General features: G+C 45.4%; 1 protein-coding gene across 2 annotated transcripts; it reads right to left on the reverse strand.

The window, feature by feature from the left end:
• Nucleotides 1–1,499: 1,499 nt before the first annotated feature.
• On the reverse strand, nt 1,500–16,632 carry CCN5 (cellular communication network factor 5). 2 transcript variants are annotated; one of them, XM_033153444.1, is made up of 5 exons: nt 16,443–16,632; nt 10,655–10,871; nt 7,869–8,120; nt 5,561–5,769; nt 1,500–1,609 (listed from the first exon to the last, which is right to left on the reverse strand). In XM_033153444.1, exons 1-5 carry the CDS (start codon nt 16,488–16,490, stop codon nt 1,586–1,588), a joined length of 750 nt encoding a protein of 249 aa, XP_033009335.1. In that variant the 5' UTR covers nt 16,491–16,632; the 3' UTR covers nt 1,500–1,585. The 2 variants fall into 2 exon arrangements, with proteins under 2 accessions (XP_033009335.1, XP_033009336.1); XM_033153445.1 differs by having other exon boundaries at nt 5,567–5,769; nt 16,443–16,622.
• Between the last annotated feature and the right edge of the window lie 313 nt (nt 16,633–16,945).

Raw genomic sequence — 16,945 nt, forward strand, 5'->3', positions numbered from 1 at the left:
TGCAAAACACAACAGTGCTTGCTTGCCATTCCTAATCCAGGGCCATCAGTTGGAAAAGCCAGCTGCTTGTCTTGGGGTGTGTGGGGGGTGGCCCTGCTGAAGGAGGGCATTAAGCAAAAGGGAAGAGCAGACCTACGTGGGTACAATGTGGGCAGAATATAAAACTATACAGATGTGTGACCTTTTCGCACGTTACCCAACAAACCCTGAGGCCTCCATGGTATGCAGCATGTCCCATCATCTCAGGTTGATGCACAGGGACCAGCTTGTGGCCCTCCTGGGCAGAGATGACCTGAACCTCTAGGTATAGGATGTATCCATTGTGGTGTGGAGTAACACATCCCATCTGTGCAAGGTTATCTCTGCCCACCCATGCCCCCATCTGTTGTAGGGGTTCTCCCTTGCCTCCAGAGCAGATTTGGGAAAGGTGTAGAAAAAGGAGAGGCGAGAAAGTCCCATTGTGCAGATAGAAATCCTTGTGCTGATGGGACACATTCGTCGGCTATTGCCCTCCATTTCTACAGTAAATAGTCCATGGGAGCACCTTTGAATACTCTGTTAGTCCAGAACACGTCAGCTAGGTTGCTAGAATATTGCTAGAACATTGGCTTTTGCCCAGCTGGGGATTTTCTTGGGTAGTTTCCTGGAGCATATTGCGAGTTCTTGGTAGCCAGTCCATAAACTAGGAGCAATAAAGACGAAAGGCTTTTCTGTAGAGATTCTGAGTGCAAAGTATGAATGGTGTCACAGGCATGATAAATACCCTTCAGCAATGTCAAATTGACCTTCCACCTTTGGGGAAACTGTTGATGGTTGTAGCAAAAGGAAGCAGTCCTTCAGACCACCAGTGCCACTTTCCCTATTCATGTTTACACAAGCAGAACAGCTGCACAGGGTATCAAAGAATGCCTTGAACTTTACTACAGATGTTCTGCTTCTCTTATACTGCTGCTCTTCCCTTTCTTGTATACCAAATAAGGTCTATTTTCTGCTATATGTTGCCTGGGGCTTGCCACGGAAACATTAGATTTCACTGCGAGTTCCTTGAACAACCCCTGGTCATTTCATCCTCAGCCAGTTCATCATTGCATTTATTCTTTTATTTCTAAAAACAACAGCCTGGTTTGAACAATGGTGGCTGCTTCACCCTTCCTGCCCCCAGCTCCCCCATAACTATTCTCCAGTGAAATGATAACACGGAGAAAGAATAACAAGACACGGTTCCTTAGATTACTGTAGCTGCAAAGCATCATTTTTCCAATGGATGGATTTATAATAGTAGCCACAAGCTGGCATTAAACACATCAGTATTGTACAGTATTAAAACATATGGTCTGGTTTTCCTCACTGAACGATAACATTGTCTAGCATAATTGCAGGGGAATCAAGGGAGAAGACAGATGTCGGCTGCGATGAGAAGCTGCACTCTAGCTTTCTTCCTCTCTCCCAGCTAAAGACGGTCACTTCTTCTCTCGGTTTCTAGGCAGATATCTCATCACCAAAGAAATGAGAGTATCTTGGACTTGTGATGATCCAGCTGCTAGGATAAAGCCAGTATATCAACTTCTGAATGGAGTGGGCTGGTTTACAAGCGGCTTCCTCTTCCTCTCTGTGGAGGCAACACAGTGGAATTTCCAACATATTCTGAAAAAGCACAGCTGGATGAGAGGGCCAAACTAGATATCAAGAGAGGATGGGAGAAAACTCACCAACCTCCGGATTTCTTTTTAATTGAGAAGCAGCCCTCGGAGGCTGCCAGTTTTAGTGGGGGAGAAGGGGGTGCTTAATATTTTCTCCTCCCGTTGTTCACCTGATCACATTATCCCTCCCAGAATTGCTTTTCTGGGTCTCTGTATCTGTATCTATTCCCTTACAGAAGAAAGGTGGGCCCTTTTGACCAGACAGATGGTGGGACATGAATGGGTTGAGATGCTCAGTGTGACTGCTATTCTTTTGTTCAAATTGGCAGACTCTCAGATAATGATGATGATGATGATGATGATGTCCTCTGCATAATGTCTACTTTGGGTATGATTTTCTTTGGAGTTTATTTTCATGTATCTGGTGCTGATGTACTTAGGGTATGTTTGCAGCATTCCTTCCCAATTTTCCCTTGTTTATCCCCCTATCTCAGCAGGGGCGTACCCAGCATCAAGCCATGCTCATTCAGGTTCTAAAACAAAAACAGCTTCAAAAAACAGGGAAAACTCCCCCCCCCAAACAGAAAGCCCCAAATGGCTGAAAAACTCAGTTTCCCAGTATCCTCAGTCCTCGCAAAGGAACTACTCACCATGCAAGGGAACTCAATTTGCAAAGCTCCCTTGCAACGATGAATCCCGGCAACGATGAATTCGCCCCCTGACACTGCCCAAGTCTCAGCCTGCATCCCCATTTGACCAAGCAGGGTGCAGGCTAGGATCCGGTCTCTGATAGGCATGCCAGCTCTTTGTCGGCATGAGGGAGGGGAAAACAGCCAGTGCAACGCACACACACACACACAGTGGCCAACTGCCTCGGTAAGAGCGGAAGAGCTCAATTTTTATTGAGATTTTGGGAGGGGAAGAAAGACCAGTCTTTAGCTTTTTTTTTCCTTTTAGGCTGCCGACAACCATTTTAAAAATTTTTGCTTTGGGGGGGGGCAGCCGCCCCCCTGCCCCCTGGGTACGCCCATGTAGCTCAGTATCCTATATGTTGGGGGGGGGGTTTGCACCATTTCACTGCTTCCGCTGATAGATAGATGATAGATAGATAGATAGATAGATAGATAGATAGATAGATAGATAGATATCAGTACTTGCACAAAGGAACCCTTTAATCAGTATGTATAGGTCAAAATCTGTTGTCTGGACTGATCAATGACTTAAGTGGCAGTACTGAGCACACTTTTCACAGAAATGTGCTTAATGTAACATGTAGTTTGACCTTGGCTTTAAATCAAACATTCCCCCCCCCCTCTCAAACCCCATCTGGGTTTGTTTTTCACAGCTGACACTATGAACACATTTTAGCCTGGGCTGATCCAAACTGAATCAACTTTACAGGAACAGAAAATGCCAAAACCAACTTACAAGAAGACAGGCACAAAATTGAAGTCTCAGATTGCTTGGGAAGGACCCAGGGGGCAGGAAGAGACTTAGGCAACTGTGGTAAGGTTGCCTAAGGTCCATCCCCACAACTGTCCCATAAGGGCAAGATCTACTGGGACAAGTTGCTGTGCTCTCTGGGCCTTGCCTCAAAAGTCAACCTTGTTTCCTTGAATAAAGAGTTAATTTCACTGAAGCTGTGTAATTTATTGCCGCCCTACCCCTGATTCCCAGCTCCTGGCACCAGTCTGATGCTCCCACCAGTGTTTCTTCAAAACCCCAAGCTTGCCATCACCCTGACCTACACCAGCCCCGTCCAGGTAAGTTGTAGTGTTCAGAAGATGCTCTTGCAGCTCTGTCCCACCACACTGGCCACTACAGATATTTTTGATGTGTGGAAAGCAGTATGAGTGTTTTATTTCCCAGAACATGCGCTATCAACTGCCGCACCCAGATCTTGCAAAGTAACCTTCGTTGCAGCCCTTGAAACTTCACACTTCAGAAGCTATAAAGTACAAATTGTTCCTGGTGGAGCCAGAGCCCCTCCTCAATCAAGGAGGAAAGCAGCACAACACACACACACACACACACCCCAAAAAACCAGGCCAGTTTAAATCCAGCCAGGTAGCTCATTTAGCTCCAGCTGTGTCAATAAATCACACTGCTGCATTTTGGGTCACAGAGGGTCCATTGCTATTTGTGGATTCAGCCACTTACAGAGCTTGGCAGTCGAATTGCAAGTATCGATTTTGCTGGAACAATTTACAGGTATATCGGACTTAAAGAGAATGTCTTTCTTAAGATGCTCAGTCCTTTAGCACACAGCTAAGTGGTCCATGGAGAATTTAGGGAGAGTTTAGGTAGAGGTAGGTGACAAGGCTAGTCATAGGAATTTGGGGGGCCCTGCAGCAGGTGGGGGAAGATTAAAATGCCTCCTGTGGTGAGAGCCAGTGTGGTGTAGTGGTTAAGAGCGGTAGACTCGTAATCTGGGGAACCAGGTTCGCGTCTCCGCTCCTCCACATGCAGCTGCTGGGTGACCTTGGGCTAGTCACACTTCTTTGAAGTCTCTCAGCCCCACTCACCCCACAGAGTGTTTGTTGTGGGGGAGGAAGGGAAAGGAGAATGTTAGCCGCTTTGAGACTCCTTCGGGTAGTGAAAAGCGGGATATCAAATCCAAACTCTTCTTCCTGCCCTGCACTGGAACACAATATTATAAAGACCTGCCCCCTCCATAATGTCTGGCTAAATTTACTCTATGGCAGATTCCCCCAGATTTCCAGATGTTTTGGACTACAAATCCCATCAGCCCTGACTACGGTTTATGGGATTTGTACTCCAAAATCCCCAGCAGACACCAGGCTGGGAAAAGCTGCTCTATGTCCTGATGTCAACGAAATGTGCATTTGCTCAACCCCGCCAGGAACATCCAAAGCTGTGGGAGTGAGGGAATGCACATTGTACATAGGTGGTAACAGAGGGGCAAGCACCCCCCTCAGACAAGTAGGGCCCGCCCATCCCCTTCACTGGATACCTGTGGCTAACTTGAAGGAAAGGCACTTTTCATATGCAAATTATAACTGAATCATGATTTGGGCATTAAGAATTAAGGCTGCAATGCTATACATGCTGACTTGAAACTTAACTCCATCAAAGCCAGCTGGACTTTCTGCAGAGGGAATGTGTTTAGGGCAGAAGTATTAAAATGAACATTGTTCCTGTTTTGGGAATCCAGCATGTGAGAATAAGGTCACACACACCCTATGAAGTTTTCCTCCCTCTGTGCCTTCCCTCCCCAGCAATCCCCCCCCCCCCCGCCACCGCCCTCGTTCTGCCATTGTAATAGGGAAAACTGAATGGGGCTGTTACAGAAGGAGAGGATGGGAAAACAACACAGGGCAGCCCTAGGCACTTAGCCTGTGAGTGGATCCTAGAATCCTAGAAAGTTAGAATTGGAAGTGACCATGAGAGGCGAGCCATCTATCCCCAACCCCCTGCAATTCAGGAATCCTTTTGCCCAACTTGGGGGGGGGGGGGTTGAGCCCACAACCCAGAAATCAAGAGTCTCGTGCTCTCCAGATTAAGCTACCCATCTGGGCTTGCTTCACAAATACGTATTTCCCACAGCTATACCAAAAAACTGGCTTGCTGGTCTGCTTCATTCACATGCAGACTTTTCTCCATTATGTCCCTCAGCAAGCCATGGTCTTCCAGCCAGGCTTCACACTCACAAATGTCCTTCACCCCATCAAAGGACCTCCTCCCTTGTCCTTGCCCTCACTTGCTTGTTGACCAGCCCCTTTTCCCTGCCCTTTTGTTCTGTAATATCCTCATTTGCTCTAAGCAATAAATTCTCTGTGACAGTAACCACACTAGCCACCTGACATATGCCTGCCATGTGGTGAGGATTCCCTCCTTTAAAAAAGCAACTTCAGCCCTGGTGGAGATTTCTCATATTTTGCCACAGACCCATCACTTACCGGTACCATGCTGGCTATTCCCGTCAGACCCTGGCAGGATCTGAGGAGGCATAAGCGTCTTTGGGTCTCGAGCCTGCAGTACTGATTCTGGTTAGATACCCGGGTGGCGATCCCTACGCCACAGGTGGCAGAGCATGCGGACCACTCAGTGCTCCACTGTTCACATGCATAGGGGATCAATATCGACGCTGTCCCAGGGAGCCTTTGTGCTGGGCAGGGAATGAAAGAAAGAAGCTTCATTAAAATGGACGCACATAAATTTCGTGGTAACAACGTCCAGAGGGATAGCCTTCTTAGTTTTGTAGCAAAGAATGAGAAGGATTTTGGGGGATTTGAAAAACTTGCAAGTTTTGCTGAGGCAGCCAGCCAGATGGACAGGGTATAAATAATAAAATTGTTGTTGTTGTTGCTGCTGCTGCTGCTGCTGTGGCCTAAGCTTTTGTGAATTAGGACCTCCTCCAGACTGGGGGTGGGTTGTTGTTTTTAGGTGTATTCTGTAACATGTCATGGATGCCATAACAGCATATTTGTGGTTACAGGTAGGTAGCCGTGTTGGTCTGCCATAGTCAAAGCAAAACAAAAATTCCTTCCAGTAGCACTTTAGAGACCAACTAAGTTTGTTCTTGGTATGAGCTTTCGTGTGCATGCACACGAAAGCTCATACCAAGAACAAACTTAGTTGGTCTCTAAGGTGCTACTGGAAAGCATATTTGTGGTACACTAATGCCAGTGTACTGGAAGCACCAGTGTCGAAGCAATGATTCTTCAACATCAACTTCATTGGACTGGTCATGTTGTGTGGATGCGTGATTATCGTCTTCCAAAGCAACTACTCTATTCCAAACTTAAAAATGGAAAGCGTAATGCCAGTGGTCAACAAAAGAGGTTTAAACACTCTCTCAAGGCAAATCTAAATAAATGTAGTATAAACACCAACAATTGGGAAACATTGGCCTGGGAGCACTCCTGTTGGAGAACAGCCTTTACCAAAGACGCTCAAACTCAGGATGCAAGGGAGAATTGTGCTAAGAGGAAGGCATGCTTGGCAAACCCTCACCATGATCAACTCCCACCCTTAAATCTATGTCCCCGCTGTGGAAGGACGTGTAGATTCAGAATTGGCCTCCACAGGCACTTACAAACCCACTGTTAAAACCGTGTTTATGGAAGACAATCTTACTCGGCTATGAGTGATCTCCAAAGAAGAAAGATTTGTGGCGGATTTATATTGGACTGTCCACATATCATTCTGCTTTATGAGTAGTTCTACAATGTTTCCCCAGTGTTTTTGTTTGGTTTTTTTGTTTCGGAGTTTTAATGCTCAACTGTGCTGTGCCAATAGCTCAACGTATTGAGAGCAGCAACACAAGGATGTTTACATTTGGGGAAGAAATGAGCATAAGGAGGAAGATTATGAGGGTTTTTTTATATAATTGTCATCAGAAATCACCCACCCCCAGAAAAAAACAAGTTCTTTCAGGCTTCCTTTTCACAGAAGAGGTGGAGGAGAGAGTTATAGGAAAGTGAAACCGAAGAAGAGAGGATGGCTTGCCCCTAATGAGTCCTGCCAATGCAAAGGCTTCTGCTTGCTCAATGGAGCTTTCCCACCTTTCCTCCTCTTGAGCCCCCAGAAATTGGCTTGAGATTTCAGTGTCAGGAGAAGCCTCAGAACAGTGTGTGGGGTGAGGACAGGGGGGATTATTCCACCTGGTAAACCGCAATACTTGTACTGACAGAATGTTCACCAAGTGCAAGGTTGAATTCCACCCAGGGATTTCTGAAATAGCTCCTTGGTTCCATTCTTAGCAAGGTCTTCCGAAGGAGGAATCTGCACATGATTTGTCCAGTGAACTTTCAGTTCCAGAAAGTGCCACTGTGCACCGAATCATCTAACTCCAGTTGAAGATCTAAGCTGCACAACCTCTGAAGCAAATGCTTTAAGGCCTAGACCAGCAGCACCTGAATAGCACACTGTGCAGGTATATACAAGTCACCTGGCCACAGTCTTCCCCATGATGGGGAGATGCATTGTGCTTGTTTAAATTACAGCAATTACTTCCAAATCTGCAATATAAGTCAGCACATGCATATTCCAGGAAACTCTAGAGCCTCCTTTTAGGCAATGCCTTTCCTCTTTTTTTTGGCAATGTCTAAGTAGCCACCCTTGCAAGCCCCCTCATTCACCTGCATGCAACACCTTTTCAGCTCCGGCTACCAGGCTAGTGCTTAAATGCAAGGCTGGTTTGAGCCGTAACTTCAACAACAAAGTGATGAGTGAAAAGGTGGGGCAGGACCTGTTGAGTGTTACCTGCCATGGTATCCGGCAAGATCTGCCTGTCTTGTCTTTCACAAATCCATTCCTGGCAGCACTTTCCTGGGATCTCCACACGCCTTGGATGGGGACAATCTGGAGTGGGGAGGCGAACATCCTCACTGCAGAGGGGGACACATGTGAAACCTCCTCCTGAGCAGCGGCACTGGAGCTTACAGCTTGGCTGGAACACTTCCCCATCCTGATAGATCTTCCCATTCACTTCGCAGCTGTCGTCATTGTCCTCATCTGTAGTCCACATTCAGAGTAGCCAGAAACAATGGGAGAAATCAAATGTAGGCATTCAGTCTGCAACAGAGCTACCACATAATATGATCAGCAATGGAATATGGTACCTACACATTCTGAAACTGAAATTGGCTCTGCATTGTTGTTTTTAGGAAAGGGGATTTCTCCACTGAATTCCCTACATATGTATCAGGAATTAGGGTCAGAAACCCAGTACATTTGAGCCTAAAAGCCAAAAACTAAAAATGTTATTTAAAACTCAACATTTTGGGCCAAAAGACTAGTTATAAGACTGATGAGTCCATGTATCTTCTTCCACTGCAAGAACAGGTGAGAGGTACATTGTTCCTAACATTTATGAGAAACATTTTTGTGTCAGAGATTCTCCTACAGATGCAACTCCACAAACCAGAAGGTTGGCTATACAATATAAGGTGGAGTGAGAAGCAGTTATACAATCAGGCCTTGTGTTGGCCTTCCATCTGGATTTTCTGCTGTGGCACAGTCTTCCATGGAGAAGCTCAGAAACCAAGAAAAGTGAGAATGGGAAGTGAAATCTGAACAATTTCAGACCAGGTTATTTGAAGAATCCCCTGCACTCATATGAACAGATCCAGCCCAAAACAATTTACACAGAAATCTGTCTAATATGGAGTCAGACCACTGGTCTATCAAAGACATCCAGATTGCCACAATTTTCAGGTGGGATTCAACCACACACTTGCAAATCCATGTTGCACAATTAAAGCTGATTTGGAGCTGTTGCACAACAAATCTGCTTCCTCAAAAGATTTGATTGTTTGCAATAGGGAAAGTGGCAGGGAAAGTCAGTGGAAAGTCTGGGACATTTGATGCGATATCATCTAATCTCACTGCAAACAAATCAGGATGGATGCCCAATAAACAGGTCATTTGGAAAGGTGGAAGCTCAGGACTATCTACACCAGTGGTTCCCAAATTTCCCCTGCCCAGGAGCATTTGAAAATTGCAGATCATCTTGGTGGACAATAAAACAATATGAATATTTATTGCTGATATGGAACAAACCACCCAAATTAATCTCAAAAGAAGGTCCACAGACCACATTTTTTGGAACCCCTGATTTCTACTAACCGGCAGTGACAAGCACAGCCTTCATCCATGCAGAGAGTTCCAGATGCAATCTCTGGCATCTCTAGTTAAAAGCAGGAGATGATGTGGAAGACTTCTGCCTGAGATCTTGGGAGTGCCACCTGCTAGGGCCAAAAACACAAGGCTAGCTAGATAAAGAGTTTCTGACCTGACAGCTTCTGATAGCCCTGTTTTGTTTGATTGCCTAATGGACTAATACCCAAGCTAAGCCTGACTCCATCCTCAGAGTGTGGGATCCCTACTTTTCCAAGAGTTGGTCACAGCTCTCCTGCTCCTTCTAGAAAGCTTTGAAAAAACAGGAAAGTCACTTTGCTCCAAATTAGGTCTTGCTATTTTGTAAAAGGCTGATATTTGTTTAACTCACATCCCTGTCAGCTGACCTGAACTCTCCAAGTAGGACAGGAAATCGGGGCATATTTGCTGAGTTTTGTTTGCATTCCTGCCTGCTGCCATGGGAGCTCCAGGGGAAGAATAGAGAAGACACAGTTGTGACATAAAGCCAAGCCCGTACTGTGTACCAACTTACAGGACTGTCATCACAACTTCTGATTTATGGCCCTGTGAGAGCATCATCATCCCTTTCTAGTGAAGTGCCCACCAAAGGGTGTGAATGTTTGGAATCGCCAGCGTGGGCCAATGCGCCATTTGACACTCAGGATTTTCACGCATGCCAACAGAGGCGAGGGCAAAGGGAAAAGATTGGTTCAAGGAGTGCTGATGTCACAATGGCCCTTAACTCTTTGGTGAGTGAAATATTCTTCTTTACTACTACTTCTCAGGATAAGGAGCATTTCCTAGTTATGTATTACACTTTCTGTCTTGCTGCGGCTGTTCATAATTGTTAGGTATGATTATAGTAGCAGCAGGGTCTCTGGAATTTAGATCAGGACCACAGCACAGAGGAACAAAGTTTTAACCCTTTCCACACAAATTTTCCTGATTAACACCCCCCCCCCAAAAAGCTACACAACACCTGCATGCCTTGCCCTAAAGGACCAATAGAAACTTCTTGAGAGAGGGGTGTTAACTGAAAAAAATAATGTGAGATTGAAAGATCCCCCCTCCCCCCCACCCCAGCGCTGCAGTCCCAGTTCAAATTCCTCTCCCTGCTACCCTGTAATTCCCACAGTTACTATTAACACTTTTAAAACACAAGATATTCATGAATGATGGCTGGCCATATGTACTTTGGCCTTGACTCACAGATCTAATAAAGATTTTGGAGTGCAACATGCTTTTGGACTCTTGTGTCTCAAGGGCACCCCGCAGGTTTCCTAGTCTTTTTAGGCGTTCTTTCCGTATGCATTAGACATTTCTGGCTTTGCCCAGTTCGAGGGAGCCAGTTCCATCCCGCTAAATGACAGAGGGGCTCCTGCAAAGAGAGGCAAGAAAGAATAGCTCACAATTGCAGGTTCCTCCTCTCCCCATCAGGGCAGCATTGTAATCGCAGACAAGTCCTTGGCTCCGATCGCAGACGTGTAGATAGCTGCAGGGCTCTCCCAGTCTGCGGGCACATATGTTGCAGCAGCCGCATCCGTCCAAAACTAAGGAGGAACCAGGAGGGCAACGTGGAGGGATCCATGGGCAGTAGCATGGAGTCTGGCAAAGCTGTGCATACACCTGCAGGCAGAGAGAGAGTGCGAGAATATAGGGACATGGCGAAATGAGCAGCTGAATAATAGTACGGTAAGTTTTTAAAAAGGATATAGTGGCACTGAGTGCCTTTCTTTTTTAGGTACACAAACCATGGCTACTAGCAGCATTCCCCTGAATACCAGTTACTGGGAATCGCAGGTGGAGAGAGTGCTGTTGTGCTCAAGTCTTGTATGTCATAGAATCATAGAACTGAAGAGTTAGAAGGGACCCCATGGGTCATCTAGTCCAACCCTCTGCAATGCAGGAATCTCAGCTAAAGCATCCATGAGAGATGGCCATCCAACCTTTGCTTAAATATGTCGGATGTAATCCCCTGGGAGCAGTCAAATACAACATTCCTTTTTTTGCTAGAGTGGACATGCAAGGGAATGTTTGGTCCAGCCAGTCGAAAATTCCTGTTCCTCCTGGCCTGGAGCATCCTTCTGTGCATGTGACTAGTGGGTGGGCGTGACCTTTCCAGACCTGGTAAAAGGCCAAGGCATGCTGCCACTCTCTCTCTTTTCCATCTTCCTTTCGTCCTGAGAACTGCTGGACTGCTAGCCTGCAGTCACTAGGTAAACCTCCCTTATGGGGTAAACCTGTTCAAAACTTTAAGCCTAAAGCCTGCCTTCAGGGATCACACTGTACTCTGCCTGATCATGAGTAAACTTTCTTTTTGTTACTTATGAATAAGACTATGGTGTCTTTATTCTTTTAGGAGGGATTCAAGGGGTCTTACCAGGAAGATATTAGAACACATTTCAATCTGGACAAGCCAGATTGAATTGCGTATCGTCTTAAGAAATTCACACGAGTTTGCAACAAGTTTTCTGCTGTGTAAAGGGGAACACATAGAGGATGTCACATAGAGGAGGGTGAAAGGTTGTTTTCTGCTGCTCCAGAGAAGCGGACACGGGACAATGGATTCAAACTACAAGAAAGAAGATTCCACCTAAACATTAGGAAGAACTTCCTGACAGTGAGAGCTGTTCGGCAGTGGAATTTGCTACCACGGAGTGTGGTGGAGTCTCCTTCTTTGGAGGTCTTTAAGCACAGGCTTGACAGCCGTCTGTCAGGAATGCTTTGATGGTGTTTCCTGCTTGGCTGGGGGTTGGACTGGATGGCCCTTGTGGTCTCTTCCAACTCTATGATTCTATGATTCTAAGGAAGGAGAGACCACAACCTCCCATTCCACTATCGAACAGCTCTTACTGTCAGGAAGGTTTTCCTGATGTTTAGTTGGAATCTCCTTTGTGGACTTCCCATAGACATCTCACCACAGTGAGAGCAACATGCTGGCTAAAAGGCCCTTTGGCCTTCTCCAGCAGGTCTCTTCCGATGTCCCTACACGTTTGGGGCACAATTCACCAAGACACTGTGCTTTAAAATGGATGGGGTCAGCTGAGGAGCACAATGGGCCTCCTTCCAGGCAGAGGCCTAACTACTGATTCGGCAAGAACTGTTATTTGCGTGACTGACTCCTCCAAGTAGTTGAACCCCTCCAAAGATCAATCAAAGCTAAGGATACGTAGCAATTAATAGGACAGGGACTGTCACAAACAATAATACCAGGAGAATCACGTGACTGAAGCTCACTTCTGTATTGATGGTCAACTTTGATTTATGGTCAACTTTGATTTTGACAGTGGCTTTATTGTGTTTTCATTACTGACCACTGACTGAATAATTAAGCACCTTAACATGGGATGAATATCCTTTGATGTATGCCTAAGTTTCTGTTTAATAATAACAATAATAATAAATTTTATTTCTACCCCACCCTCCTCGATCAGGACCGGGCTCAGGGTGGCTAATATCAAAGTAATTGTATCAGCTAGTTTAGTATCCATCAAACAAGTATCCAATTGAGTGTCCCCTGGCATATCTCATAACAAAGGCTAGAAAATTCTGTGCCTTTGTAAAGTTGTTACATCAATAATGAGAGAAGCAAGATAAATAAATCATTTTCTGCATCTTCCTAGCTTCTAAAATACATTGAAAGGGTGTGTTCCAAATTGAAAGACTGCACCACAACATTTTGGTGATGTGTTGGTAGCCTACCAGGGGTCCCTTCCAGACTTTTTTTTTACTACAAATCCCATCAGCCCCAGCCATCATTGCCAATGGGCAGAGATTATCGGAGTTGTAGTCCAAAACACATAGAGGGAGGCATGTTGACTACCCCTGATCTAAACTAGCACAGAGTTTAGTATCTGTATTTCATTCGGCTTCATTGGGCAAAGGCTCGCAGCCTTTGATAAGGATTCTCCTAGTCCATGTCAAGGAGAAAGGTAAAAATCTGGAACCTGGGCTGTACATAAGGAGACAGGGCACCATAGATATGCCTGAACACAACACAGTATCTTTTTTATGGTTACTACTCTGATTACATATAGGCCACGTTTGGACTTCATGGTAGTCCACGTATCATTATGTGTCAGGCTTCAGAGGCTCTGCTTCCTCCCCCCTTGGTCGTAGATAAGCAGTACAAAGAGAAAGCAGTCTCTTACCAGTAACAGAAATGTTTAATGAATGTAGCAAAAGAACAAGCAACCCTTCTCAGGGTGCAGGGGCTCCCAATTAAGGTCCCACCCACTTCCCTCTAGTCACTTCTGTCCTCTCATCTCCTAGCCACCTGATCTCTCAACCTTTGAGCCTTTTGCGAAGCCACTTTATCCAATCTCCTAGCCTTGGGACTGAGAGGCTGCACATCTTCCAGTGAGAGAGAGTCTGCTAGCTCACTCTCTTCCCGTTGTTGTTCTTCTTCTTGCTGTTGACCTCCCAGTTCTGCCCAACTATTGTCTTCCGAACTGTGCCCCTCAGCAAACCATTGTTCCAAATCAACACTACTCCACTGCTCCTGTGGAGTTTCAGGATCCTTACCATTCCTCATCAGAGTTGTACTCCTCAGGCTGGTCTCTGACAGTATGTCTGTATTGCGCCAAACCATGATGATTGGCCACAGTTTGTTCTTGGCTTACCAATCTTGGTTTCTTAGCACAAAACAAACCATGATCCTTGTTTTAGATGTAACGCTAAACCACGAATCATTATTTGTTTCCTCAGTGTGAAAGCAAAAGAGGAATGAGGAGCAAAGCAGGACGCAGGGCCGTCTTAAGTATATCAGGCACCCTGGCGCGACGGTGAACTCACGCTCCCACGTTCCACCGGACAGCCAGAGGGCGCGGCAGAGACAGCGAAGTCGCACTCCCGCACTCTGCCGGGCAGCCGGAGGGCATGGCGCAGCAGGCACTGCCAGCGGGCCTGGAGGGCGGAGGCGCCCTCCAGGCCATGGAGCCCTGGCGCCTTGCGCCAGTAGACTCAATAGTTAAGACGCCTCTGAGCAGGAGTGATGTATGGCTCATCATGATGTGTGACTGTGGCTTTAGTAGGGTTGTCATATTTTGAAGAGCAAAAAAGAGGACACATTTGCCGACTTCTGCTTTTAACTATGGATCACTATGACGACTCTCATTTTACATACCCATGAAAAAGAGAACATATGGCTAGAGTACTACTAGTGCCAACTGGTTGAATTTTATTTGTATTGCCTTCACTTAAATAATTCAATGATTTAATAATTTGTCAAGATTAAAAAGCACTGTCGTTAAATCAAGTGTGGTGTTTCCAGACTAACAGTGTTCTACAATATCACATTTCCCACACAAAAATAACATCTCTGTGCAGAGCACAGATCTCAAGTGTAGACGATTTCTTGTGATTTACGATTGCACACGTACTAAGCCATATCTCCCCAGCACATGTACCTCATACACAGATGCGTTTTTATTTATTCATATCAACTTCTCCCCGCTCTTCAGACAAAAAGACTCCAGGGTGGCTTATATACAATCATTTAATGAATTACCAGCTAAAAGATATGGCACAGAAGGGGGAAAGGAATGGGGAGGAAAGATGAAAAAAGCCAACTCAGGTTAGATTCAGGAAAACCTGGGCTCAAATCCCCATTCAACAAAGAAGCTCACTGGGTAACCTTGGACAGATCACTTAGTCTACTACACTCAGCTTAGTCTGCCTCTCAGGAGGCAAACCACTTCCCTGAGCTCAGCAAAGGAAGGAAGGGATACATTCAAAAATGTATTGAATGAGCAAATGAACTAATTGACTCTGCTGGTGAGTAAGGCCTTGAGGTAAGAAGAGAGGCAGTGGACACATTAAAGCAAACAGGGAAGGGAAGTGGTGAATGAAGACAAAGAAGAAGAAGCAATGTGTTTAGTGTGGATACAGCCTGCCACACTCCTTCCTTTCCGATGAAGTGAGAAAGGGACAAGTGTCTATGGCAACTCACACTTCCACTACTCAGTAGACAGGGGTCAAAGATTATAAGAGAACCTGCCTTCTTAAGAATCTGCTCAAGGTGAGCTTCTTTGTCAATATTTGCATTTGAAAGAAAATAATGTCATTGTGATGCTAATGTGTTCAGCATCTCTAGCAGTGTAACTCATCAAATGACGCCCTTTCATCCCCCTCACAGAATTTGGAAACAAAACCTACCTAGAGTCACTTACAGGAGTGCTATTTTGAATAATCTAAAAATTGATCAGTTGTGCTACCCCTGATATTGAGTCGTACCAAGGGTGTGCAGGAAGGAAAAGCAAACCACACCTTTATATTTCCTAGGATAATATGACCAAACAGGGATTGATGTCATTGGGATATAATGCACAGCTTCTTATAGCTGTTGAGGTATAGTATTTGTTTTAATGGGCTTGCTTCTCTCCCCACTACAGGCTATTCTTGGATGTAGATATGCTGAATATCTGCTATGATCTGATTTATTTTACCTCTCCTAGGCTTTATATTCTGGGTTGCTGTGTCCTTAAGTAACACCCAATTGTATTTTCACACAGGTATCCAGTCCATGCGTTACATATTTTTAAAGACAGGCAACTGCAACAATCTCAGCACTTACAGTGTGTTTCCAAAATCTGAAACTGAAGCAGTATTCTAAAACCACTGGAAAACTCTCAAGTGATTAAATTGTTCTCTGGGGGGGTGTGTGTGTGTGTGCGCGCGCGCGCGCACATGTTAAATGAACTATGTTGTTCATCTTGTGCAATCCTGCAGGAGGCATCAGCTGTACATGTGCTTCTCTGTATTTCCCGGAGCAAAAGTTGGACAACAATTGAGCAATATTGAAAAATAATGCCAGCTGCTTGGCTTTGTGCCTCTTGAGGTTGTAAAACAGAGAACTGAGTGTGCAGAAGAAACTATTTAATTGATTACTATGCAGGCTCCTCAGCTAGCATAAGCACATGACTTTGGTACCGGCACAAGTAATGAAGTAGATCCAAGTACAGGGATTTAAAATATGGGAACAGTGGTGCTAAAGGATAAAAGTTGGCCTTTCAACATTTATTCACAATAGCACATTCTCTATGGTTTGCACAGATGTGACACTTAAGCATGCACACTAAAAAGACACATTAGTGTTTGAAGACATCCTTTAATTTGCTTGATTATAAATTGTTTTGTAAGGGGGGAGGGGGGGGTGGAGATCCTTGCTATCTAAACAAACATTCCCAGCTTCCTTACCTTGGAAAGGAGACAAAGGAAGGAGATCAAGAGAAGCTGGAGTTTCATTCTGACACTTCAGCACATCCCTCCCCAGGCAGTTTGGAGACAGCAGCGTGTCTGAAGTTTTTAAAGTCTTTGAGTAAAGCCCTGCAAGTGTTTATACTCTTCCCTGCTCTGATGTCACTCCTAGGCTCCAGTATAAACACGAGTAGGTTTGGACAAGCATCAAGTTGTTTCTTTTTCTTTTTTCCCCCACCACATTCCATTTAACATTTCCATTCACCTCAAGGTGAGAACATGCAACCCATTCACAAAGCACAGAAGGGAAGTTTCGCTGTGCTGATTGCAGAGAAGCAGAAGGGGGGGGGAGCAGCAAAGGTATTGGACACTAAGTGTATCTTTTGATGGGAGAGCTTCTCTAGGTGTACTTGTGTGCTCTCAACAAGGTGCCTGCTCCACAGAGGTCTTTGAGGAGCAGAGGTTCTGTGTATTGTGGAAGCCTGCACACTTTGAGCACCTTT

The sequence above is a fragment of the Lacerta agilis genome, chromosome 6 (assembly GCF_009819535.1).
Source record: "Lacerta agilis isolate rLacAgi1 chromosome 6, rLacAgi1.pri, whole genome shotgun sequence".
Classification (NCBI taxonomy): Eukaryota; Metazoa; Chordata; class Lepidosauria; order Squamata; family Lacertidae; genus Lacerta; species Lacerta agilis.